Source organism: Cucurbita pepo, chromosome LG03, assembly GCF_002806865.2.
Source record: "Cucurbita pepo subsp. pepo cultivar mu-cu-16 chromosome LG03, ASM280686v2, whole genome shotgun sequence".
Lineage (NCBI taxonomy): Eukaryota > Viridiplantae > Streptophyta > Magnoliopsida > Cucurbitales > Cucurbitaceae > Cucurbita > Cucurbita pepo.
In genome coordinates this window covers 13,067,796-13,090,274 of record NC_036640.1, presented here as the reverse complement: position 1 = coordinate 13,090,274, position 22,479 = coordinate 13,067,796, and the positions used below count along the sequence as shown (strand labels likewise).

The following is a 22,479-nucleotide window of genomic DNA, read 5'->3' as shown; positions in this document are numbered from 1 at the left end:
ATACTCGTTGATTTCACAAGTACTCTCCAAACTATGAACAATATATAACATAAACCCATATATTGAAACAAACTAGTTAATCATCAAACCACACAATGCAACAATGTTGCCTCTTAATTTAACAAAATAAAATAATAATAATAAAATCAAATCAAATCAAATCCAGGTATGATTTAATTCATAAACTATTTAGAGTCCGAACTTTTAAAATTACAAATTTAGTCTACCAAATTTTTAATTTTTTTTAAAAATTTATGAATTATTAAATATAGAATTTTAATTTAGGTCAAACCCACCAATTATTTTGATTTTGATTTTTTTTTTAATTTATGACACAAATTTTATTTTAGAAGCCTAAGACTCTTTCTAAAGTTTTCGACATCCGTATTNAAAAAAAAAAAAAAAAAAAAAAAAAAAAAAAAAAAAAAAAAAAAAAACTCAGCAGGTCTAATTACAAATCTACCCCCACACGCAGCTTTGCCTTTGCGTGCTTCCGTCTGATTTCCTTTCACGAGCACCTTCCGTTTACCATCAGATCTATCCCATGAATTTTCGAATCAATTTCTCCGGTGAGTTCGACATTTTCATCTTCTTTTAAGATTTAAGGTTTTGATTCGAACTATTTTCTTGGCTTGTTATCTTTTGATGCCTTCAGTGTTTGATTTGTTTGTTAACCTCGGTGAACTAGATAATTCTCGTTCTGTATGTGCAATGCAGGCTGTGTTTGAGATCAGATTATGGTTTCAATCGGTCCTGCTTGATCCATTTAGTATGTGACGATTTGTTGGAATTAAAGATCAAATAGTTCTCGGTTCTAATTTCTAGATAGATATACGACAGCTTCAGGGAACTAGAAATGGAAAGTGAAACTGTAATGGCTTGTTTCTGGAAGACTTTTGAAAACAATGGTTTGATTTTTGCTGCTGAAATTGTTTTCACGAACTACTTTTCAATTTGCTTGTAAGTTGATTTTTCAAAGTTATTTTCACTGAACCTCTGTCCTTAAAAAACAAGTTTTCTCAAGCAATTCCTTAATATCTTGATGACTTTCTTAATATCAGGATGGGTTTCAAGGTAGGTGAACAAGGTTAGATGTAGTTTCTGAAGTAATTGGGAAGTTCCTATAAAATTGAGAGATTTCCTACCTTTGAGTGCAGTTTGAACTATTGATTTACGAGATTGGAAGTAATCAATTTAGTTTACTACAAACCCTAATCTCGCTCACGGATCCAATTTAAATATCTCAACGGAAAACTGAAGAATAGTGATTGAATTCAATAGTTCCTTTAAAGTTATTGACTCTGGAGATATAGTAATATGGAGAATACTTAATTGTTTTAAGCACCAATAGAATCAGAAGGCTCTCTCGTTTCTCGTATGTTACTTGCAATATGTTGAAGTAATAATAATAATGTAATTTCATAGAGTCATTTGGTTTGAATGCTATATGAAGAACGTAAGTCAGACGAGAGAATAGGAAAACGTAGGTTGTAGAAGCTTTTGATAAACTTACAGGGATACTCAAAGATGCTTTACTATGTTTAGAACGATAACATTACTTCAGTTTATAATGTTATTAACTGAAATGATTGTTGTTTCTTCAATGATCTGGTTGAAAGCGCATGTTGTATACCTTATTTTGAACATGCTGCTGCTTCAAACAATGTGGCTGAGACATTCTGCTTGACGCATTTTTGTTAAATGGATAAAACAATTACATAAGCTAAGCCCAATTGGTAACAATGATCAGAAAATGGGTCGTAAAAGATGATTAGATTACAAATTTAGAATTGTGAAATTGTTTCTGGAATGTTTTGAACTCTTTGTCAAAAGGGTAATGATTTCGGATTATTTTTGACAGATTCATGGACTTCCTAATTGTGTGGCTTGAAATAGCTTGTGGTGGTTATCATGCTTTGTTAAGCTCAAGGAATATAAATTGTACTCTTCTGAGTTCTTTGATGCAGGATTTCTGAGCAATATTCATTCTTTTTTTGAACTTTCAGGAGTCGTTTAATGGCTTAAACTTCTCGATCGGACTTATGGACAGTGTTTTAGGTCCAAGTGGTCTTGAAGAATTGGTCCCACCGACAGGGCGATCGCTGATACCTGGGCTGCCAGATGACATTGTTCTTTCCATCCTCTCAAGGGTTCCTCGAAAATACCATCATAATCTGAAATCTGTCTCAAAGAGATGGAAGGATCTTGTGAACAGCGAAGAGTGGTATTCATGCCGTGAAAAGAATGATCTTGCTGAGACTTGGATATATGCTTTGTGTAGAGACAAGTCTGAACAAGTTTCGTGTTATGTGTTGGATCTTAACTCGTCAAAAAGGCGTTGGAAACAGATGAAAAGTTTACCATCTTGCAGCTTTAAGAGGAAGGGTATGGGGTTTGAAGCAATGGGAAGGAAGCTCTACTTATTAGGTGGTTGCAGTTGGTCTGAAGATGCTACTGATGAAGTTTACTGCTATGATACTTCCACAAATAGCTGGAGTTCAGTTGCGCCATTGTCATCTGCTAGGTAATGATTATCCACACATACCCTTTGACAATATAATGATTTACGTTAAAAAGAAAAGGTACAAAGTGAATACGTTTCTAAATTTCTAGAGGGAAGACTTAATAGAGACAGTTTTTTTTGGTAAAATTTAAAGCGTAACTCATAGTCTTGTGATATCCCACATTGGTTGGGGAGGAGAACGAAACATTCTTTATAAGGGTGTGGAAACCTTTCCCTAGCAGATACGTTTTAAAGCCTTGAGGAGAATCCCGAAAGGGAAAGCCCAAAAAGGACAATATCTACTAGCGGTGGGCCTGAGCCGTTGCAAATGGTATTAGAACTAGACACCGGACGATGTGCCAACGAGGAAGCTATTCCTTGAAGGGGGGTAGACACTAGGCAGTGTGCCAGTAAGGATGTTGGGCTCTGAAGGAGGGTGGATTTGGTGGGGGTCCCACACCGATTGGAGAAAGGAATGAGTGCCAGCAAGGATGCTGGGCTCTGAAGGGGGGTGGATTGTGATATCCCACATTGGTTGGGGAGGAGAACGAAACACCCCTTATGTGTGGAAACCTTTCCCTAGCAAACACGTTTTAAAGTCTTGAGGGGAAGCCCGAAAGGGAAAACCCAAAGAAGACAATATCTGCTAGCGGTGGGCCTGGGCCGTTACAAGTCTAGACGAATCTTATAGTTTGTTGTGAATGTAAAGACTAAATTTGGACATTTGAAGTTTACCTTAATGCTTGTATCATCATCATATACAGGTGCTACTTTGCTTGTGAAGTCTTAAATGAAAAGCTTTATGCCATTGGGGGCTTATGTTCCAATTCAGGTGATCGACATTCTTGGGACATATATGACCCATGCACCAACAAATGGGAACCTTGCTTGGACATTACAAATATTCCGAACGAAATTGAAGGTTCGATTGTGATGGATGGAAAGATTTATATCCGTCAACGTTCTGTGGACTCTCAAGCTTATGCTCTGGTTTACGACCCATCGAGTGGAACGTGGGAGCACAGTGACTCAGAAATGGTTTCGGGATGGCGAGGTCCAGCGGTTATTGTAGACAAAACTCTTTATGTTTTGGATCAAAGTTCTGGAACCAGATTGATGATGTGGAACAATGAAGTCAAGGAATGGATTCCAGTGGGGAGATTTTCTGCCCTTCTAACGAGACCGCCATGTCAACTCGTCGCTGTCGGGAAAAGAATCGTCGTCGTGGGGAAGGGACTCAGCAGCGTCATCTTTAATGTGGACAACGCAAGGACTATGGAAGGGTTGATGGTGAGTTCCTCTATACCAAGATTAGATTCTGATGTTGATGTACTTTCCTGTAAATGTGTAACAATTTAAGCTGCCTCCACCTGATAGACAAACTTGCCCTTATGCAATACCATAATGTATATACTCTTTCAATGAAATATTGGAGAATTGATACTCTTTGTTAATGTTCTCTTATCAATATATACAAGTTCTTGTTCCTATCATTATAATCGCAGGAAAGTTACATTTTTTAGGTTCGTGAATGATATCGATAATTGCAAGCTGTGTCGTGTGAAACAAATAGGAGTAAAACTTTAGAGAAGCTGAAGGAATAGGCATAAAACTTCCTATTTCAATATTTCAAGAACTTTATACAGCAACAGATGGAAAACTATTGTCTTCAATAACGTTATAGACAGGAGGTTATGTTACATACCAGGAAGCAAATGGTTGAGAAATCAGCCCTTTCGACAACAGAATGTAAAGATCAATACACTACACGTCTAACTCGATAACCGTACTACCCTCGAGAATTGCTTGTAAAGTAACAGCCAGGTACGAGTTAAATTCAGCTAGTTTTTTTCCTTTTGAATGCAGGATGAATGACCCCATTATAAGAAGCCAAATTGTCAATAGTTGAAATACAGTCTTTCATCCTCTTAAGAACTGTAGGGATCAGGATGATATTACTTGATATTTTATCTTCAAGCAACTGTATCTTCTTCGCAGTTTCTAATCCCTCTTCATGAACTGTGCCTTCACCTCTTGTGGTGGTTTGTTCATCATCTGCATAAACAGAGTGATTTCTCAATCAGAATACAAGTTTGTAGGAAATAATGCTTCATTGCCATACAATAAGCTCACTTACAAGTCCAAAAAGTTAATACTTGCTCGATAATAGGTTGGCATAATCGATCGAAATATGCATCATCTATTATTGCAAAAAATGACCCGAATCAACAAAAATACAAAAAGTGTATACCAAAAAGATCATCTAGTAAAATCCTAGAATTTCTTTCAACTCAGAGCTCCCATAGGACTGCCTAACACCCTTGGCTTAAAGCAAGAATTATGTATTTCTTTTTTAACTTGTGATGCAACAGCTGCATTAGAATGATTGTTACTGAAAGAATTACCCCCTGAGGATGATAGACTCACCCCCAAACAGCAAGAACAGCCTACATAGTGAAAAACTAGCTCGATTTAATGGTGTGCTTTCCCAAATGGCCTAAAAGCTTCAAAAGTAGTGAGGAGTTACCGTCTAACTAAACTCACTCATTGTTTTAGTATAACAAGTGGGGATGAGAATTTGATTCTAAAATTTTGAGAAGAAATGCATGTCGAGAACTGTTGAGCTATGCTCACTTTTGAGAACTAAACTCACTTGAACATAGATCATAAATTAAACATATAAAAATATCATCAAATATTCTTAAGAACTTAAACGAACAATCAACAAATATCATACTTTATAAACTACAACCAACAAAAGAACAGAAGCCTTCACCCAATGCAATTTACAGGAAGAACAGAGAAGGAAATGAAACAGAAAGACAGTTTGGTTAGGCAGAAGCCTTCGCTGGTTACATAATGTTGCCTTGTTCAATAGCCAAAAGAAACCTTCTATCAAATAATTCAGAACAACATGCATTCCACTCGCCCCAATTTAACACTTCTAAATGTGTATTCAAAACAAAGAAACTTTCACTTCATTTTCTCAGTCAGTAAATCTACCAGTTCCAAGCAAGAAAGAAAGAAAAACGTGAAGCAACTAAATAAAATTAGAGGCACAGAATCCGACCTTCATGATCCGGACGAGAAGCAGATGTTTCCAGGTGCGAGGCTCCAATGGGGAGAGGCCTCGAGGACTCGAGTAACGAAAAGGAGGACTTTAGCTGAGCCGACAGAGAGGATCTGTAGTGATGAATCCTCTGAGCTATTTGATTCACTTCAAGCTCCAGCTCTTCAACCTCATAGTGAGGCTCCGTTTCTTGGGATTCAAATCCAGAAACACCGGCGTCTTCACCGGGATTGTCTGGGGACATGTTCGGTTTTGAAACCACGACAGTTTCTAGAGAAGTAGGAGTGGAAGATCAGAGGGAGAGACGAAATTCAGTTGTGTGTTGGAATCGAATGGAATGCTAATCTTGGGATTTTGGAGCGCAATGGATTTTGAAGTTTGAGAGTTCGACATGGAAATGGAATGGGATTGTGAAATCGATTAGAAGAGAAGTGCACAGCCCGCGCTTCAACCAGTCGGGTCTCGAAGCCCGATTGATGAAACTTGAATGTAAACCAATAGGCCCATCGGCCCAATCATAGGCCCACCTAACATTATTTATTAACTAATTTTGAATTGAATTTTTTTTTTTTTTTTCATTTTTCTTTGACACCGACACGATCAAAGGTATTTGGCCCTCAAAAGGGATTGAAGTTTTAGATCGTCGAAAAATCCATTTTCTTAATACCTCTATTCTCCTTTCGTTCAAAGCAAAAATAGCAACTTCATTGTTCTTGGGAAAGCATCATTGGATTCCTTTCATTCTGTATAGGATAAGAAAATTGTAATAGCCCAAACCCAACGCTAACAAACATTGTCCACTTTGGCCCGTGACGTATAGACGTCAGCCTCACGGTTTTAAAGCACGTTCCCGTGGGCTCGGGCTGACTCACCATTCCAGCACAGAACCACATTTCACTTCTAAAGTTCCTAAATCAGAGCAATGTTCATTTTTTCTACAGGAGTTCAGAACCACTTGATATGATATCATAGCAATTCCAAAATATGCAAAGTATTTTGAATCTCTTGAGGTTAAGATGCTAAATGAAGTTGGTAATAACAAACTCATTCAACACCTTAGAATCTAACAAACTGCATTATTCGTCTCCTCCAAGAGGTCTACTCATGCTTGATCTCGACCTACGCTTCACGAAATGTATAAACAAAAACTGCAGATTCAAGATATGTATGCATAAAACCGTAACCAAATCCTCGAGTCTACGCATCATGGATTGTCCTTGACACCATTGGAGCCAAGCTTCTCACTTTGACTTCCTTGAGATTGATTATTTGATCCAAAGATGAAACCCTTAATAGAACTTTCTGTTGACAGTATAAACTTTTTGATCTGCCATTCCAAATTAGGCCATTAGAACTCAGAACAATATGAACAATCTTCTAGACATCTGAAAATTCGATCGAACACTGGTAGATCAATAAGTTATTGTTATGGCAAAGAACTGAAATGTCTAATGCCTTCCAGTTGTTAATATGTAGAAGTAAAACCATGTTAATTGTCACCTAAACTTATGTTATTAATATGCTAAATGCCAAGTCTTCTTGCTTCTAACTGAATAGAAAGGGAAACTTCACTCTTTACTCTTAGTTTTCATATCTCACTTCACTATCAAGAAATTATGAGCGACAGACAAATCTAGCAAGGTATAAATTTCATTGAAATTGATGACTCAAAAACAAGAACAAATGGTAATTAGCAACTCATAAACCTACAAACTTCAGATTGTTGTAAGAGATCAGATGAACGTATATGTTCACTCTCAGCAATTTGACAACGTATTGGAAGGAAATTTTCCATCTAATTTAAACTCAGTGCATTGAAATGTTAAAGCCTCAACAAATTTATAACACAATGGATGAAAATTTCATAAACTAAACATAAATCGTGTTAAACAATGGTAAATTTAGCAAGGAAAACAAGACCGACGAAGAATGTAGAAAACCTAGGTTCTACACGTTAAATCAAGTACAAGGCGAAATATACGACAACTGATACACTGGCAACAAAAATTAAGAACAATAAGCGAGTAAATATGATTGGAAATCCAAGAGCTTGAACTACACTATACGAGTTGCATAAAAAGAAAAATTGATTAAGAAACGAAGTCACTGCAAACGCAATTCATTTTTCGCTTGAAAAGAATACAGATAAGAGGAAGTTCATCAATGTCTAGATAACGGAATCCATAATAGACAAACAGAAATCACATCAGAAAAATACAGACAAAAGAACACCAACAAATCCGCGTCAATGACACGATAAAAATCCCTGGGTTGCTGAATAGTAAAAAGAAACTAACCTACATAAGATCCAAGATCCTACTGCTTCGAACCAGAGAGATAATAAAAAATTTGAGGGAGAGATGCTTAGAGAACTCACAGGATCGAGAAAATTGGGTTGAGGGCCATAGTCGGCGGTTAAGAGAAAGTATGAAGCAGTGACAGTGGCCACCATAGTTGTTCTTCTCAGCAACTTGTCTGTTCGCGGATTCACCATTTCGACGGAGAAGAAATCGCGTTTCCGCTTGTTCGCTATATAAACCGCTTCCGGTTTATATAGGGATATTTGGGATCGTTCGGTGGTCTAATCTCAAATTTAATGTAGAATAAGAATACAATTAAATTATTTTTTATTATAAATATGAATCTGATTATAGTTTAAATAAATTAATATATATATATATATATATAAATTAATTGTAATTATAATTTTATTTTGCTCCCTCTACTTTTAATTTTGTTAATTCGATTATAAATGGTGAAAAACTATTTACAGATCATATTTTATTGCAATTATTAGTACTACGTAACTAATTTTTATAAAAAAATTAATTTAGAAAAACTAAATTTTAAATTTATCAAGACTAAATTGACTAAATTTAGACAATTGAAATACAGTTAATTAATTTATTAAGACAGGTTATTTTACTTTTTTGTGACATTTCGTGACAACAAGGGTCCTTAGCTCAGTGGTAGAGCATTTGACTGCAGATCAAGAGGTCACGGTTCGAACCCGGTAGGGCCCTTATTGTTTCATTTTTTTTTTTCAAAGAGGCCGTCGATTAATAAATGATCAACCAAAAACCCGATTTGATCGATATCAAAGGGTCCTTAGCTCAGTGGTAGAGCATTTGACTGCAGATCAAGAGGTCACCGGTTCGAACCCGGTAGGGCCCTTATTGTTTCCTTTTTTTTTTTTCAAGAGGTCGTCGGGTTTGAGTCGGGTTAATGAGCAGACCCGGTTTATAAACAAATTCGGGCAAGGATTTAGGAAGACGGAGACCCGCGGCAAATCAGTTTGGAAATTCCTGGCGGCGGGGGCCAACGATATACCGAAGAAGAATGATCTTTCGCGCGCAGGAAGAAGCGACATGAATTCCACCTTCAAAGTAACTTATAATCTTGGATTAATCTGTAGAATCATTTGTTTATTCCAGTTCATTCATTTTTTTCGTGGTTCTTATGCCAATGTTTCTACGAATTGATCGGGGGAGAAAGAAGAAAAGGAAAATGCCGCAGAAGCTCCAAGCAAAGAAGAATAAGATGAAAGTAACTCTCTCTCTCTCTCTCTCTTGAATCAAGAAAAGTAGAATTTTCTGCTTCGTTGAGTTAGAAAGATGGAGAGATTGATTATTGTTTCCTTTTTGGTTTTCACGTAGTAATTTAGAAATTTTCACTTATTCCAAGAGCGAAATCCACCAGCGTTTTGTCCACTAGGATTGAGAAGCTCAATGACTTCCTACTGCATGATTATTTGGGCAATTAGGCAGTACTCGATCGATATGAAACAAAATCTGCTTGCCTTGGTTGAACATGTGAGTGTTCTACTGATTCCATTTGAATGTCTTATTATTTTCGCATAATTATGTTCTTAGGATTTCAAATGGAAAAAAAGTGAAGACCGAGTTGATAAATGAGGTTTGATGTGTATATTTCTAGGACCTGCATTGGTGAGCTGATATATTTATTTAGTTTTTGTGATTCATGATAGAAAGAAAATATTCCATGTTTAGTAAACTTTGATCTTCCACTCACTCTTCAATCTCTTGAACTCCAGATTCGAATCTAATTTATAAGAGATTCTTACACATCAGTACTTTATGGAGTAATTTCTTTTTCATTCCTGAACTCTGAAGGGGTATAAATCCACCAATTTGTTCTCTTAAGTTTGATGTTTCAATTCTTGAAATACTCCCTTGAACGCCCATCTTTTTGTTACTTAAACCTTTCTTCTCAGGAGCGGCCAGTTTTTTTCTTGTTCTTCTGTGTAAGATCCATGTTTCTTGGAAGTGATTGTCGTTTCATCCTCCATTTAACTTGCAATCTTCCAATTCTAGGCAATAAGCTAAAAAAAAATCTTCAATCATCTAGTAAGAGAAGCTAGAATGTATTAAAAAAAAAATGTTCCATCAGTTGAACTCGAAAGCTTGTTCCTCTGTCAAGAAACTCTCTTTCTTTCTTAGGTGTACAAACAAAAAGTAAACCAGTTCATTCTCAATCTACAATCATATACCAGCTGTTTCAAATCATTTCATTTCTTCATGAGTAGACTGTTCTAACGTGAATGCATTTTGACTTAACGTGTTGTGCTGTTTGATTGGATGGAATTATTTATATTCTCATTCTCCACAGATTGGCAATGGTGGCAAATCTTCAGGGTTCCCATAAACCCCTCGATTTGGAGAAAATCTTGGTAAAATTCCTTTGCATTATTTGCCTCATTATGGTGCGTTGATTGAATGGTCAGAACAATTTAAGTTAGATCTCCAGAGTCCTAGGATAGAAGCTCTATCACTTGTTCTTTTTGGTATGCCCTTGTGCTTTTCTTCAATGAAAACTCGGTTTTTAAGTAAGAAACTATACGTCCATTGGTTATGTTGGGCTCGTGTTCATTGCCTCGTCTTTGACATGTTCATCACTTCACTTTGATACTCTTTAGATCTACTGCGCTCAACCTCTAGTCTCTAAACTTGATAAGAGTTCATGCGCTATTGAGCCGCTTGCGCTTATTTATCTTTGCTTATTTTTAAGTCTCTTGAGCCTTATCACTTTTTATTTTTTCTTTTGTTAGGCCCCCTAAGAAGACCCACAAATTCTCTTTATGGAATATTTTAGATATATAGATTTAGGATTACCCATCTTCTTGTCATACTTGTACTCAATTGGTATGTACTCAATTGGTACGATTCGAGTAACGCATCATTCACGTTCTCTATAGAAGAGATTCATATATAAATTTTGCTTTCTTGAAAACTTCATTTCTGATTTATTTTACAAACTAGTAGAGTTCCAAGTGGTTTTAGCACTTGTATATATAAATAATTTTTCATCTCTTTAAGGTTTTGTAGAATATACAGGCATATATACATACACATACATAGATGCAGATACATACATGTGTGTGTGGTTCTAAAGATCTAAACAAACAATTGAAATAAAGCCGCAGAACAGATTGAAGATTATGCTCTCAACATTTAAAGGGCAAAATTTAGGCAGGTCTTTTTTCTCTCTCTCTTTAAGCTGCAGATTAGGTATTGTATGAATGGGTTATTTTGCAACAGAAACAGCGAGGTATATGGCCAACCAAATAAGAGGAAGACATGGTCAAAATAACCTTAAATATAACAACGTTAAGAGCTTCAAAATCACAACCCTTTTACGTGAAGGACATGAACCTTACAAGGCTAGTCAGACCAGACAAAGGCTAAGGAGAGTTTGAGATATCCAAAATACATAAATAAATCACGAAATCTCTCTCTCTCTCTCTCTCTTCTCTCTCTCTGTTTCATTGAGGGACATCAGAAATCAGACATTATGGTATGTTTCTGTCTCTGTTCTTGATTGAGTTTCTCTTACATTTGTTCTAAAACTGAGAAGGATGTTTTGTTTTGTTGCAATCTTGATAGGCAAATTCATCATCAGGAATGGCAGTGCACGATGAGTGCAAGCTCAAGTTTTTGGATCTGAAGACCAAGAGAAAATACAGGTTCATAGTGTTCAAGATCGATGAGAAGATCCAGCAGGTCATGGTAGAGAAGGTCGGTGGTCACGATGAAACCTACGCGGATTTCACCGCTTCCATCCCTGCCAATGAGTGCCGTTATGCTGTCTTTGATTTTGATTTCACAACCGATGAGAATTGTCAGAAGAGCAAGATTTACTTCATTGCCTGGTATTATCTCCCCACATCATTTTCATATCATCCTAACTCATTCCTCCTATCTCATTTTTTTCAAATGTAATTTATCGGCTTAAAATTTTGTGATTTGTTTATGTAGGTCACCCGACACGTCGAAAATAAGAAGTAAGATGTTATATGCTAGCTCGAAGGATAGATTCAAGAGAGAGTTGGATGGAATTCAAGTTGAATTACAGGCAACTGATCCGAGTGAGATGAGCTTTGACATCATCAAAGCAAGAGCTCTCTAAATCCATCCAACAAAAATAAAAACTATTTTCATTCCAATAAAAAGTTATATATTATTTTTACCTTTTTTATTTTCATAATGTAGTTTTTTATGCTGTTTCTTTTTCCAAGCCTTTTCAATTCCCATCAGTTACTTTAATGGAGAATTTGGAATGGTATATATAAAAATTAAATTTGTTTCTTTTTTTTTTTAGAATTTTGTCTATTAAATCTCTTAATTTTTTATTTTTCTGATTAATTAGGTTTCTAACCCGTTTGGAATTAATTAGGTTTTTTAAGAATTTAATTCCTTTTCAAATTTAAATAATCCTATTAAATCTTAACAATAAAAAACTAATTATTACTAAATTTAAATTACAATAATTAAATTCTTACTATAAAGAAGTAAATGATTTTCAATCTATTTTATTTTACTCAAATAAATAAAAATTATTTTATTTTAGAGTAAAATATATTTTTGTTTTTAACTATAATGGTTTTTTTTTTTTTGAAAAATATATTTTCTTTCTATTCAGAATAAAAAATAAAATTTAAATCCAGCAGTGCAGTTCTATTAATTGTCCGGACCATATGGTGGGGTGCTGGGGGCAAATGCGGCAACATATTTATTACAACAGACAAAGCCCAAAATAATAGAAATTTATAATTATTTATTTTTCTTTTGTACGAACGTGGGTTTAAAATTTTATTATATTTTTAGATACTAAATAATATTTAGATAATCATATATTAAAATTTACAAAATAATATAAACTTATTTTCTTTTATTTTCCAAGGAATATTAATTTTTACTTTAATCTACAATGAAGTAGTGGGGAGTGGATATTTGATCTTCGTCATTGAACTAAATAATTAAAAAATAAAAAATTAGTTAATTATTTTTATAAATAATGCACCTTTTTTTTTATTTTCTATATTTCGGTCAAAAACAAAAAATAATTTATTAATGGGCCCATTAGTCGGGTCGACCACGATCATTTTAAATAAAGCAATTATTCCTTCTAATGCAATCTTTAAACGGCGACGTTTAACGTTGCCGACACCTATACATCGAATCTGACACGTGGCAAAATCTCATTGATTTACATGTGTTAGCTGTCCGTAAGCTACGATTAAGACGAGGAGTTGATCGCAACGGATCGCCGAAATCACCCGCCAACACTAACCGTCGGATTAAAGTTTGACAACGGTAATCACTTAATCAAACAAATCAACGGCTGGTAGAGAAGCGCTGCATCAAAAGTCATGGACCTCACCTGCAAAACCCACTGTCAGTTGTAAAGTTTCACCGCCACCGTTTTTTCTTCATGAGCTCTCTCAGCTCAGAGTGTATATATAAAGGCTCACCGCTGAGAGAGATTATCGCTGCTGAAAATTTTTGGAGAATTTTTGTTTCTGAACATTCTTGCCTTTGTGCGGTACGAATTTTGAGAACGATGTCTACGGCGCCGGAAAAATCTGATTCCACTTCTGCTCCTGCTCCTGCTCCTGCTCCTGCACCTGCTCCTGCTCCTGCTCCAGTTCCGCCGCCTGTTGCGACTGGAGCTCCAACCGACGCTGTGGAGGATAAGGAAAAAGCTGTGGTTCCAGTGCCTATCGTTAATAGTAACCTCTCTTTCTTTCTTTCTCTGGATGTTATCTGTTCGTTGTATGTGTTCTGATTGTTGTTTGGGATTGCGATGATATCGATTTGTTCCTTTCTATCTCATTTCTTTCCTTGATCGGAGATTTTGATGGTGAATGATTTATTTCACTATAAAACGTTGAAGTGCTTGATTATACTCTTAGGTGAATCGTAAGATTCTTTATTCTTAGTTGAAGTGCCTTTTCTCGCTCAGTTTGGTCGTCGAGAAATGGATATAGTCTAGTTGAGGAATAAAATCTGTTCAAATTCCGTGTAGGAGAAAGCTTTGCTTACTAGAGTTGCCTTTCGCTCTGATTATAATCAGAACGATCCAAGGTTTTCGATGTAATTGGCAGAATGTCAATCGAGCGCTATTTTTCGAAGTAAATCAATTATAGTAACAAAGGAAACGGCAATGATTTTTTTTCTTCTTCTAAAGTTGCAAGTTCTTCAAATTTTTATGTTCAAGTTTTCGTCTACTAGTAGTTGAAGTGCTTGCTATCTTGGTTAGAGATTGGCAGTGATGTTGATGTCTACAACTTTATTGCAATTCAGATTGAAATGAGCTCCGTATTATGATGATATTCTATCTCGATTATGTTATCATCTTTCTGAAGATGGCGTTGCGTTGGAAAAAGTAAAACGTAAGCTCATTGCCTTCACATTTATGGAAGTTTTGGATGACTACCTGCAATCCTGTATGGGAGAAAATTATCCTCTTAGTTCATATGCTGCACATATTATCAAAAAAAATAGTACTGTTATTTGTTCTTACTTTTGTCTTTTGTTCTTAGGTAGCACCTTTTTTGGTTTTTCTCTGCTAAGCATTTTTTTTTTTACTTTTATTGCCAATTACAGCATAATCTTACTGAGGAAAGTCTCGTTTCACTTTTTTTTTTTTTTTCTGGATTTCCATCGAGTAAGAGAAATAAGTTTTGGTGCCTCTTGAATAGTTTTCCTCTCACTTTGTTTTGTTAATAGTAAGATTAGCTGTACTGGGCCCATTGACGTTTTATTATTCTTTGATTTTAACGACCATTCCTTAATTTATGCTTCAATATGCTTAAAGTTGTAGATAAATTGAAGATCATGCTTTAGCTTTTGATTATTTGCTTCCTTTATCGGTGTAAAGGAAGATATTTTTCAAAAAGAAGCTATAAATATATACTATAGCTTTTTCTTTGTATGATTATGATTAATAATCAAATAGTTGTTCGGGTAAGGTGGAATCAAGATTTTTGTTCTTATGTATACTTTTAAAGATGCTAATGATGCATTACTGTGTCTGTCGTCCTCTTGAAGAAAGACATCTCGATGCTATCCGTTATGTCATTTGATTCTTTTTTTCATTAAAACTGGTCAAGAGTTTTATTAAGTTTATTTAAGTTGCAACTTACTGACATTCTACTTTATGGGTTTCATTTGCCATCAGTCATCTATGTACGTTAACTTCTCATCCATTTAATTTCCTTGGTGAATAATGAATATTGATAAGGTGATAGGATTCAGGTGGGTCATATTGATCCTCTCAACTGTCGATGGAAGTTTCTCTCTGGCTCTTCATTTGTCATCAATGCATACATGTCGTTATTATCAATTCACCGTGAATGAACAATCGATAAGGGTTCGAAATGTTTCGAAGTTGTGGAGCCAACTTTACATGAGAAGGAGAGTAGGGGGAAAAACTGTCAATGTTTTGAGCAAACTCTGTCAATGTTTCTCCCTGAACCTTCTAAGTTCATATAGCATTGCCCTTTGTCCCACCTTGATGACTTTCACTTCCAACTTTTATTATAACTTTGTGTGATTTCCTTCTGAGTTTAATGGCTTTACATTGTTTGATACTGTTACCTTTATTGCATTAACCAGCCTGAAAACTTTAGCAATGAGTGATCTATAATTTAACTTCTTTTTTCCTCTAATTTCGGATCTTAACAGAAACCAAAGAAGAACCTGTAACAAAGAAGGCTTCCGGTGGGTCTATTGACAGGGGTGAGCGTACAGCACGAATCTTACTTATTCTATATCTTATAATTTTAAAACAACAGTAAAATATTTCAAAACCTGACCTGATCCTCAATCTTTTTACTTAGATATTGCTCTTGCGGAGGTTGAAAAGGAGAAAAGGTCTTCCTTCATCAAGGCCTGGGAGGATAGTGAAAAATCAAAGGCTGAGAACAAGTAAGGCTCAGTTTCCACTATGATCGTCTCGTAATTGTCATTTGTTAAAAAGAATTGTCATTTGTTAAAAAGACCAGCAACTTTCTTTGCTCTAAATTCCAAGTTTAGAAACTACGACTCTCCACAATGGTATGATATTGTCTGCCTTGAGCATAAGCTCTCGTGGCTTTACCTTTTAGTTTCTCCAAAAGATCTCATGCCGATGGAGATAGTGTTCCTTACTTATAAACTCGTGATCTTCCTCTTAATTAGCGAATGTGGGACTACTCCTTTAAATAATCCTCAACAATACAATTACTATCGTGTGTATTCATGTCTGCAATGAATTATGACAGAAATATTTGTGTAATGGCTATTTAATAGGGCACAAAAGAAGCTCTCTGCTGTATCTGCATGGGAGAACAGCAAAAGAGCCAACCTGGAAGCCAAATTGAAAAATATTGAGGTAACCATTTATCCTTTTTCCTGTTCTTGGCGTTTAACAAATAATTTTATTTGGAAATTCTGCTGCCTGCTCGATCTGGGATCGGCACGAGCAAATGGTGAAGGCAACGGGTTTTGATCGAGCAGCGATTGATACGGGGTTGAGTGCTATAGATTTGAAATTTTCCTTTTAACGAGATGGAAATTACAGGAACAATTGGAGAAGCAAAAGGGTGAATACGGAGAAAGAATGAAAAACAAAGTAGCTTTGATTCACAAAGAAGCAGAGGAAAAAAAGGCAATGGTGGAAGCACAACGTTCAGAGGAACTGCTGAAGGCGGAGGAGACGGCTGCCAAATTCCGGGCAACTGGAACCGTCCCAAAGAAATTTTTGGGATGTTTTTGAAAGTTCTATATGATCATCTCTTTATTTCTTCTTCTTATTATTATTAGAATGTGTGTCTTTTTCCTGTTTTTGTTTGTAAATCTTCGTGGTTGCCTGTGAATGCTTCTTCTTCCGTGACTCTTTATTATTTTCCTTCTGCTTTTGGCATTTTCTGTGTGTTGTTGTTCGTCTCTTCCTTTTAAGTTCGATGTACAAAATGAAACTTTTTTAAAAAGATAAAACTTCATAAATTACATTTTGTTTTGGAACTTTTAAAATTTTGATTATTCTTTATTATTTCCATTAAAGAATCTTGTTTTGCTCTATAGTATGGTATGGTAAATAACAATAATGAAATTTCTTTTGTATACAATTTTTCGAAATTGGATATATATCTAATTATATATTCATAGATGAGATGTGACTGTAAGAGCCTAAGAGTTGAAGGAAACATTCATTGTTCGATATAAGGGAAACAGGTGTGTTTCGTTCATTATAAAGTGGTGGGAACCTCTTCAACTTGTTTTCAAACTGTGAAGCTGAAGGCGATAACATAATGAACCGAAATGGACAATATCTGTTAATCGTAGACTTGAGCTATTACAGTGGGCAAGAGTAGTGTTTTAAAACTGTAAAGCCGAAGGCGATAACGTAATTGACCATAACGTAATTGACCAAAATGGACAATATTTGTTAATCGTAGACTTGAGCTATTACAGTAGCCAAGAGTGATGTTTTAAAACTGTGAAACTGAAGGCGATAACGTAATGGACCGAAATGGACAATATCTGTTAATCGTAGATTTGAGCTATTACAGTGGCCAAGAGTAGTGTTTTAAAACTGTGAAGCTGAAGGCGATAACGTAATGGACCGAAATGGACAATATCTGTTAACCGTAGACTTGAGCTATTACAGTGGCCAAGAGTAGTGTTTTAAAACTGTGAAGCTGAAGGCGATAACGTAATGGACCAAAATAGACAATATCTGTTAACCGTAGACTTGAGCTATTACAGTGGCCAAGAGTAGTGTTTTAAAACTGTGAAGCTGAAGGCGATAACGTAATGGACCAAAATAGACAATATCTGTTAACCGTAGACTTGAGCTATTACAGTGGCCAAGAGTAGTGTTTTAAAACTGTGAAGCTGAAAGCGATAACGTAATGGACCAAAATAGACAATATCTGTTAACCGTAGACTTGAGCTATTACAGTGGCCAAGAGTGGTGTTTTAAAACTGTGAAACTAAAGGCGATAACGTAATGGACAATATCGGTTAATCGTAGACTTGAGCTATTACAGTGGCCAAGAGTAGAGCTAGTGTACACACGGATTGATGGAGGAGGTTCGCCTCCCATAATTACATGGATCTTTTCTCACATAATTTTCCACATAATTTTCCACATAATAGCAAGAGACAAGTCGTAGAATAGTAATACATGGTGATGGTGAGAATAGTGGTACTCAAAATAGGAGTTCAAAGCACTAACCATCAATGAGTGTACGATAAGGCCCTGAATTGGTAACCATATATGCTATCTACATACCGACCACTTGCTGTTGAGTAGAAATCTCCTTTCCAATTGCTTTTATAAGTTGCAGTGGAGAGATGCCTCCATGGAAACAGATTTCTCTCAACACAGCTTCTAATCTAAAGCACAAAAAAAAATGAACCACAAAACTTGGGACCTAACCTACCAGAGAAACTTAAATCATAGTTCTATCAAGGCAGGGTGATGAAATAAGCTCTCTATCTACTGCAGTGCAGATGCTGCTAAGTGTTCGTGTTGTTTTCTTCCAAGAAGCTCATGTCATTGTTAATGGGGAAGTCCAGAAGCAGTTCTAATGCACTATCCGACGACTCCTCGAACTCGTTCGCACTTGAAGAATCAGACTTGGACATCACAATGTCAGCCATGGATTTGAAGTTTTTGTATTCTGTTTCTTCGTTTTCGTTGCTTTCCATGGCTGAGGAACCGGTGTAATCGACTCCGTTATGGGTCGCAACAATGTAAACCGACTCGCATTTGATTGATGAGGACAGGGAACTCTGGCTATGGCATGTGGTTTTGTCTTCCCTGCACTTACGAAACGAATCGCCTACTTCAGAGTTCCATATTTGAAGAAAAAAGTCAGAATCGGTCGTCGTTTCCATGGGAAGTGGAGTGAAGAGTGATGACTCCCTTGAAAGTCGAGCTTCGGCTTCGAGCCGAGCACTCTCCCACTGTGCCATGTGGCGGGTGGTTGGGGATGCCGGTGCTGTAGAGGATGAGCAGCGAGAATTGAAGGGTTCATGTGTCTGTGGATCAATGCCAATGCAAAGAAGGCGTTTCTTCAGGTGGGTGTTCCATAAGTTCTTGATTTCATTATCTGTCCTTCCAGGCAGTTGAGAAGCAATGGCAGCCCACCTGCAAGGAGTCTTGATCAGTAAAACTCCATCAAACAACATTCATAATGCACCAAATAGTTGAAGAGAAACAATCGTCAAATTCCATCATAAAACATATTTGTTGATGTTTTTTCTGATCTTAAAAAAAAAAAGTCTCGAAACCTCACTAAAGCAAACAACCAATTAATATATGATCGGCCTCCAGGTTCTCCAAACTAGCATCTAGAGTCGAGACTAAGCCTTGAGTTTTCTTGAAAGTAGTTCCACGAGCTAAACACCTTTCTCTATTCAAACGTCTAACTGTTAATTGTGTAGTACAGCATGAACATATAGCAAAATATCAAACGATTAGCCAAAAGGTAACATAGACATAATTTGAATTAAATAGTGGTTCAGAGACGATTAAACAAAAGATACCATAAATTTAGGCAGCCATATCTATCTATGATAACATTCAGGAAGAAAACAATGAAGCATCACCTGTTTCCAAGAATTCCATGAAGCTGAATAACAAGCTTCTCTTCCTCAGGGGTAAAGGGGCCACGTTTGATGTCAGGTCTTAGATAGTTTGTCCACCTTAAACGGCAGCTCTTCCCACACCGTAGAAGGCCTATAAACAAATCAAGTACAGAGACCATCCCATCCAATGTGAGAGACAAATTAAATAATGAAGAACATAAGACAAAAATCGTCCCCTCCCAATTGTGCAAGAAAATTTTTGGTGCTTCCCATGTGTAAGAACAAGGATTTTGAACAGAATAAGTTTGAGTAAAGAAATGCTCAGTACAGGTGACAAACCTCGGAATCTCAAGATCACACTGGAGGCGAAATCCGAAACTAGAGACAAATCAAAAGACCAACTATACTTATTTTGAAGGATGGTCGAGGCAAGCAGCCATTCCATGACAAGAAGAGAGTTTGCAGAAAAAAGTATGGACTTAGGCACCATTTGCAGGGCAATACAAAACGGTTTATGCAGACTAAAAATTACCAGAACAAAAGATTCAAAATGATGCTAAAACCTTTTTCTGCACACTGTTTGGTAACAAAGCACGAAACTTAGCTGTTGTTAAATCTATGAGATCGGAGAAAATGAGAACGGGAGGGATATGAGGAGAGTGAAAGGGAAAAGGTCAGGGTAAAGGACTTACTACTCAAGGTTCTTCTTCTTCCTTCTTTTTCCTTTTCTTTAATCAGTCCAGTTACAATAAATTTCGAAGTTAAGAAGGAAGGAATATGTTCCAGAAGTTACAATAATAAAAAGAGACTTCAGAATGAGAGATGACAAGTGGGAACTAGGGAAAATTTTGGATCACTAAACCTGCAAGCTTGGGGAGCGATCTCCAGCTACCATGGCCATTGTTTTTCTTAATATAATTAATAAGGAGCTCATCTTCTTCTGATGTCCACGGCCCTTTCTTTAGCCCCTTCTTATCACAACAAGGCGTCCTTCCCATCTCACAATTTTCACTACCAGAGGCAGAGACACCCCCTCTAGTGACCAAGAGCGAAAGAAAAAGTTCAGAGCCTTCCCTTAGAGCATCAATTTTTCAGAGCGAATACAGAGGGAGGAGGGGAGGGAAGCCATGTGAAAGGGTTTATCTCAATGAACTGAAATTAAAAGAGGGAAGTTAATGGCTATGTGAGTCTGAAGGGGAAGGACAAGAATCAGCTAGTTTCAAGCTGGTTCTTGCAATAAATACTGACATGGTTGAGCATAGTAAGAATTGAATCATCATTGAAAGTAAAATTTGTCCAAAAAATTGAGGGAGTTAATACAGAGGTTTCTTATTCTGAGGTTTTACAATTGCGCACAACTGATATAAGAAATAAGCGAATAAGGAGAAGAATTTATTGCGGATTCTCACAATGCAGACTAGCATTTATTGAACAGAGAGAGATTTTGAGACGCATTTACTATGATGAAAATGACATACAGGGTACGGGACATACCATGACAAGACCAGGCCTTCGCCATTGTTTCCTTGTGGGTCTTTCAAAATTTCCTCTTCCCTCTTCCCTCTTCCAATCTGATTGCTAAACAAGAAAACAAAACAAACCTGATTTTTAGCTGGAACTTCATGATCAGTGAACTTCCCTGCCTAATTTTTGTAGGAAGCTCTAAATTGTGAGAAAACTCCCCCTGATTAAGATTATGTTAGATTACAAAACATGCGTCTGTGCCTAAAATACACAAATTCATTGAGCATACTTTTGTACACAAATTCATCGACCATACTTTTTTCCTATCTAAAATTTGAACAGACTTCGTTTGTGCATATTCTATTTAGGATCAGATTAAATATTAATAATAGGAATTGTTCACTGATAGTAATCGCCACTATAAACAGAAGACAATAATTCACACGATTTCAACAATAATCGAGTCAAAATGAGTCTAAACTAAAAGAGATAAATACTGAAACAAAGCATAGTTACCTTCATCTCACTGAGCAATCGAAAGTTGTGATAATAAATGCCTCGGAAAGAGAGAGGGAGAGACAAAATAAAATGTCATAATTCCATTACTCCTTTTAGAAATTAGGTAAAGGAGTTGAAAATGAAATTGAACAAAACCAGAGACGATAAAGCGAGAAAGCTGAGATTCGAGGGCACCAGTTTCAAACTCCGCGACCATCGCACTGATGAATCGACAAGAAACCAAAAACTGAAAGAGAAAACAAACGAAATCTTTTCCTTTTTGTATGGATTTACGGAATAAGAACGCAGAAATTTGACTCACCACGAATCAGGACGATGAGGAAGAAGACGATACGGTGCAGCCATTGAAAGCTTCAAGGGCAAGTCGCTCTTGCGATTGCTGGTTCGAATTTGGCGCCATAAAAGCCAAACCGGAAATTGGTCTCCTTTCTTTTTTTCTTTTATTTATTATTTCTCAATTTTCTTAAGCAAAATATACACTTTTTATTAATTAACACAAAATATAATATATTAAATCTTAATTTCCATCTCTAATTTTTTTTTTTAGTTTAATAAAAATTAAAATCTCACTCTATAATTTAATTTTAAATTTATAAATTTGGAAGGTTAAATTTGTAATTTTAACTTTAAATTTATTATTTATTAACCCATTTTATAATTTTAATATTTTAAATAATCGAGATTTTACATTATTTCTTGTAAGCTCAAGATATTTGGAAGAATCGTCAGTCGAGAGGAAAGAACGAAAGGCTTACGCATTGAGATGCTGCTCGGTTTACCATAAAATAAGAACGATTTGTCTTTCTTAGCTTAGGAAATGACTTCACTTAAAAGACCGTTGCTGGGACGTGAGGGAGCCACCTATCCAGTGACAATTATCTCAAATCTTGCGTAGTTTTTCTGTCGGATGCTTTAAATGACCCCTCTAGGATATCCAAATCAGGGTCTCGGTTTTTGGTTCATAGATGCGACGTTATATGCTATTTTTCATCGAATTTTATGACTTAGTACTATTTTCCGTGAAAATATTAGGATGTTAAGAG

At 36.1% G+C, this 22,479-nt stretch overlaps 6 protein-coding genes and 2 non-coding genes across 25 annotated transcripts; 5 read left to right on the top strand and 3 right to left on the bottom strand.

Annotated features, from left to right (window-relative positions):
• Positions 1–468: 468 nt before the first annotated feature.
• LOC111789765 (F-box/kelch-repeat protein SKIP4) lies at positions 469–3,967 on the top strand. Of its 2 annotated transcripts, none has more exons than XM_023670447.1 (3): positions 469–569; positions 2,007–2,524; positions 3,268–3,967. In XM_023670447.1, exons 2-3 carry the CDS (start codon positions 2,043–2,045, stop codon positions 3,860–3,862), a joined length of 1,077 nt encoding a protein of 358 aa, XP_023526215.1. In that variant the 5' UTR covers positions 469–569; positions 2,007–2,042; the 3' UTR covers positions 3,863–3,967. The 2 variants fall into 2 exon arrangements, with proteins under 2 accessions (XP_023526215.1, XP_023526216.1); XM_023670448.1 differs by having other exon boundaries at positions 504–606.
• A 118-nt stretch (positions 3,968–4,085) lies between these two features.
• On the bottom strand, positions 4,086–6,206 carry LOC111791880. Of its 2 annotated transcripts, XM_023673381.1 has the most exons (3): positions 5,574–6,206; positions 4,641–4,703; positions 4,086–4,558 (listed from the first exon to the last, which is right to left on the bottom strand). In XM_023673381.1, the coding sequence occupies exons 1-3, from the start codon at positions 5,815–5,817 to the stop codon at positions 4,341–4,343; spliced, it is 525 nt and encodes a 174-aa protein (XP_023529149.1). In that variant the 5' UTR covers positions 5,818–6,206; the 3' UTR covers positions 4,086–4,340. The 2 variants fall into 2 exon arrangements, with proteins under 2 accessions (XP_023529149.1, XP_023529150.1); XM_023673382.1 differs by lacking the exon at positions 4,641–4,703 and having other exon boundaries at positions 4,096–4,558; positions 5,574–6,118.
• Positions 6,207–6,542: 336 nt separating this feature from the next.
• On the bottom strand, positions 6,543–8,124 carry LOC111791881. The gene is made up of 2 exons (XM_023673383.1): positions 7,951–8,124; positions 6,543–6,900 (listed from the first exon to the last, which is right to left on the bottom strand). The coding sequence occupies exons 1-2, from the start codon at positions 8,065–8,067 to the stop codon at positions 6,778–6,780; spliced, it is 240 nt and encodes a 79-aa protein (XP_023529151.1). The 5' UTR covers positions 8,068–8,124; the 3' UTR covers positions 6,543–6,777.
• Positions 8,125–8,525: 401 nt separating this feature from the next.
• TRNAC-GCA lies at positions 8,526–8,596 on the top strand. The gene has a single exon. It is a non-coding gene; the product is annotated as a tRNA-Cys (tRNA).
• A 79-nt stretch (positions 8,597–8,675) lies between these two features.
• On the top strand, positions 8,676–8,747 carry TRNAC-GCA. Its single transcript has one exon. It is a non-coding gene; the product is annotated as a tRNA-Cys (tRNA).
• Positions 8,748–8,862: 115 nt separating this feature from the next.
• Positions 8,863–12,059, top strand: LOC111791834 (actin-depolymerizing factor 7-like). 11 transcript variants are annotated; one of them, XM_023673324.1, is made up of 6 exons: positions 8,863–8,959; positions 9,069–9,119; positions 9,230–9,385; positions 10,203–10,263; positions 11,477–11,742; positions 11,849–12,059. In XM_023673324.1, exons 4-6 carry the CDS (start codon positions 10,210–10,212, stop codon positions 11,997–11,999), a joined length of 471 nt encoding a protein of 156 aa, XP_023529092.1. In that variant the 5' UTR covers positions 8,863–8,959; positions 9,069–9,119; positions 9,230–9,385; positions 10,203–10,209; the 3' UTR covers positions 12,000–12,059. The 11 variants fall into 11 exon arrangements, with proteins under 11 accessions (XP_023529092.1, XP_023529093.1, XP_023529097.1 ...); XM_023673325.1 differs by lacking the exon at positions 9,230–9,385; XM_023673329.1 differs by lacking the exon at positions 9,230–9,385 and adding an exon at positions 10,910–11,387 and having other exon boundaries at positions 8,863–9,119.
• A 1,266-nt stretch (positions 12,060–13,325) lies between these two features.
• Positions 13,326–16,778, top strand: LOC111791718 (uncharacterized protein At3g61260-like). Its single transcript, XM_023673188.1, has 5 exons — positions 13,326–13,602; positions 15,560–15,613; positions 15,715–15,802; positions 16,166–16,247; positions 16,437–16,778. Exons 1-5 carry the CDS (start codon positions 13,434–13,436, stop codon positions 16,629–16,631), a joined length of 588 nt encoding a protein of 195 aa, XP_023528956.1. The 5' UTR covers positions 13,326–13,433; the 3' UTR covers positions 16,632–16,778.
• Positions 16,779–17,938: 1,160 nt separating this feature from the next.
• Positions 17,939–21,841, bottom strand: LOC111790151 (transcription factor MYB41-like). 6 transcript variants are annotated; one of them, XM_023670985.1, is made up of 4 exons: positions 21,738–21,841; positions 20,948–21,662; positions 19,475–19,604; positions 17,939–19,013 (listed from the first exon to the last, which is right to left on the bottom strand). In XM_023670985.1, the coding sequence occupies exons 2-4, from the start codon at positions 20,970–20,972 to the stop codon at positions 18,380–18,382; spliced, it is 789 nt and encodes a 262-aa protein (XP_023526753.1). In that variant the 5' UTR covers positions 20,973–21,662; positions 21,738–21,841; the 3' UTR covers positions 17,939–18,379. The 6 variants fall into 6 exon arrangements, with proteins under 6 accessions (XP_023526753.1, XP_023526752.1, XP_023526754.1 ...); XM_023670984.1 differs by having other exon boundaries at positions 20,948–21,031; positions 21,434–21,835; XM_023670986.1 differs by having other exon boundaries at positions 20,948–21,031; positions 21,738–21,835.
• Positions 21,842–22,479: the final 638 nt, after the last annotated feature.

Excerpts from the sequence above, each read along its gene's own strand:
- LOC111789765 (XM_023670447.1), top strand. The coding sequence starts at position 2,043 with ATGGACAGTGTTTTAGGTCCAAGTGGTCTTGAAGAATTGGTCCCACCG. Across the intron at positions 2,525-3,267 it reads GCGCCATTGTCATCTGCTAG|GTGCTACTTTGCTTGTGAAG; the intron begins GTAATGATTATC and ends CATCATATACAG.
- LOC111791880 (XM_023673381.1), bottom strand. The coding sequence starts at position 5,817 with ATGTCCCCAGACAATCCCGGTGAAGACGCCGGTGTTTCTGGATTTGAA. Across the intron at positions 4,704-5,573 it reads TTCTCGTCCGGATCATGAAG|ATGATGCATATTTCGATCGA; the intron begins GTCGGATTCTGT and ends TTGCAATAATAG. Across the intron at positions 4,559-4,640 it reads AGTATTAACTTTTTGGACTT|ATGATGAACAAACCACCACA; the intron begins GTAAGTGAGCTT and ends CTGTTTATGCAG.
- LOC111791881 (XM_023673383.1), bottom strand. The coding sequence starts at position 8,067 with ATGGTGAATCCGCGAACAGACAAGTTGCTGAGAAGAACAACTATGGTG. Across the intron at positions 6,901-7,950 it reads AACCCAATTTTCTCGATCCT|ATCAAAAAGTTTATACTGTC; the intron begins GTGAGTTCTCTA and ends TTGGAATGGCAG.
- LOC111791834 (XM_023673318.1), top strand. The coding sequence starts at position 9,033 with ATGCCAATGTTTCTACGAATTGATCGGGGGAGAAAGAAGAAAAGGAAA. Across the intron at positions 9,120-11,476 it reads CAAAGAAGAATAAGATGAAA|GCAAATTCATCATCAGGAAT; the intron begins GTAACTCTCTCT and ends CAATCTTGATAG. Across the intron at positions 11,743-11,848 it reads AAGATTTACTTCATTGCCTG|GTCACCCGACACGTCGAAAA; the intron begins GTATTATCTCCC and ends TTGTTTATGTAG.
- LOC111791718 (XM_023673188.1), top strand. The coding sequence starts at position 13,434 with ATGTCTACGGCGCCGGAAAAATCTGATTCCACTTCTGCTCCTGCTCCT. Across the intron at positions 13,603-15,559 it reads TCCAGTGCCTATCGTTAATA|AAACCAAAGAAGAACCTGTA; the intron begins GTAACCTCTCTT and ends GGATCTTAACAG. Across the intron at positions 16,248-16,436 it reads CCAAATTGAAAAATATTGAG|GAACAATTGGAGAAGCAAAA; the intron begins GTAACCATTTAT and ends TGGAAATTACAG.
- LOC111790151 (XM_023670981.1), bottom strand. The coding sequence starts at position 19,943 with ATGGTGCCTAAGTCCATACTTTTTTCTGCAAACTCTCTTCTTGTCATG. Across the intron at positions 19,605-19,792 it reads TGTGATCTTGAGATTCCGAG|GCCTTCTACGGTGTGGGAAG; the intron begins GTTTGTCACCTG and ends ATTTGTTTATAG. Across the intron at positions 19,014-19,474 it reads CATGGAATTCTTGGAAACAG|GTGGGCTGCCATTGCTTCTC; the intron begins GTGATGCTTCAT and ends GACTCCTTGCAG.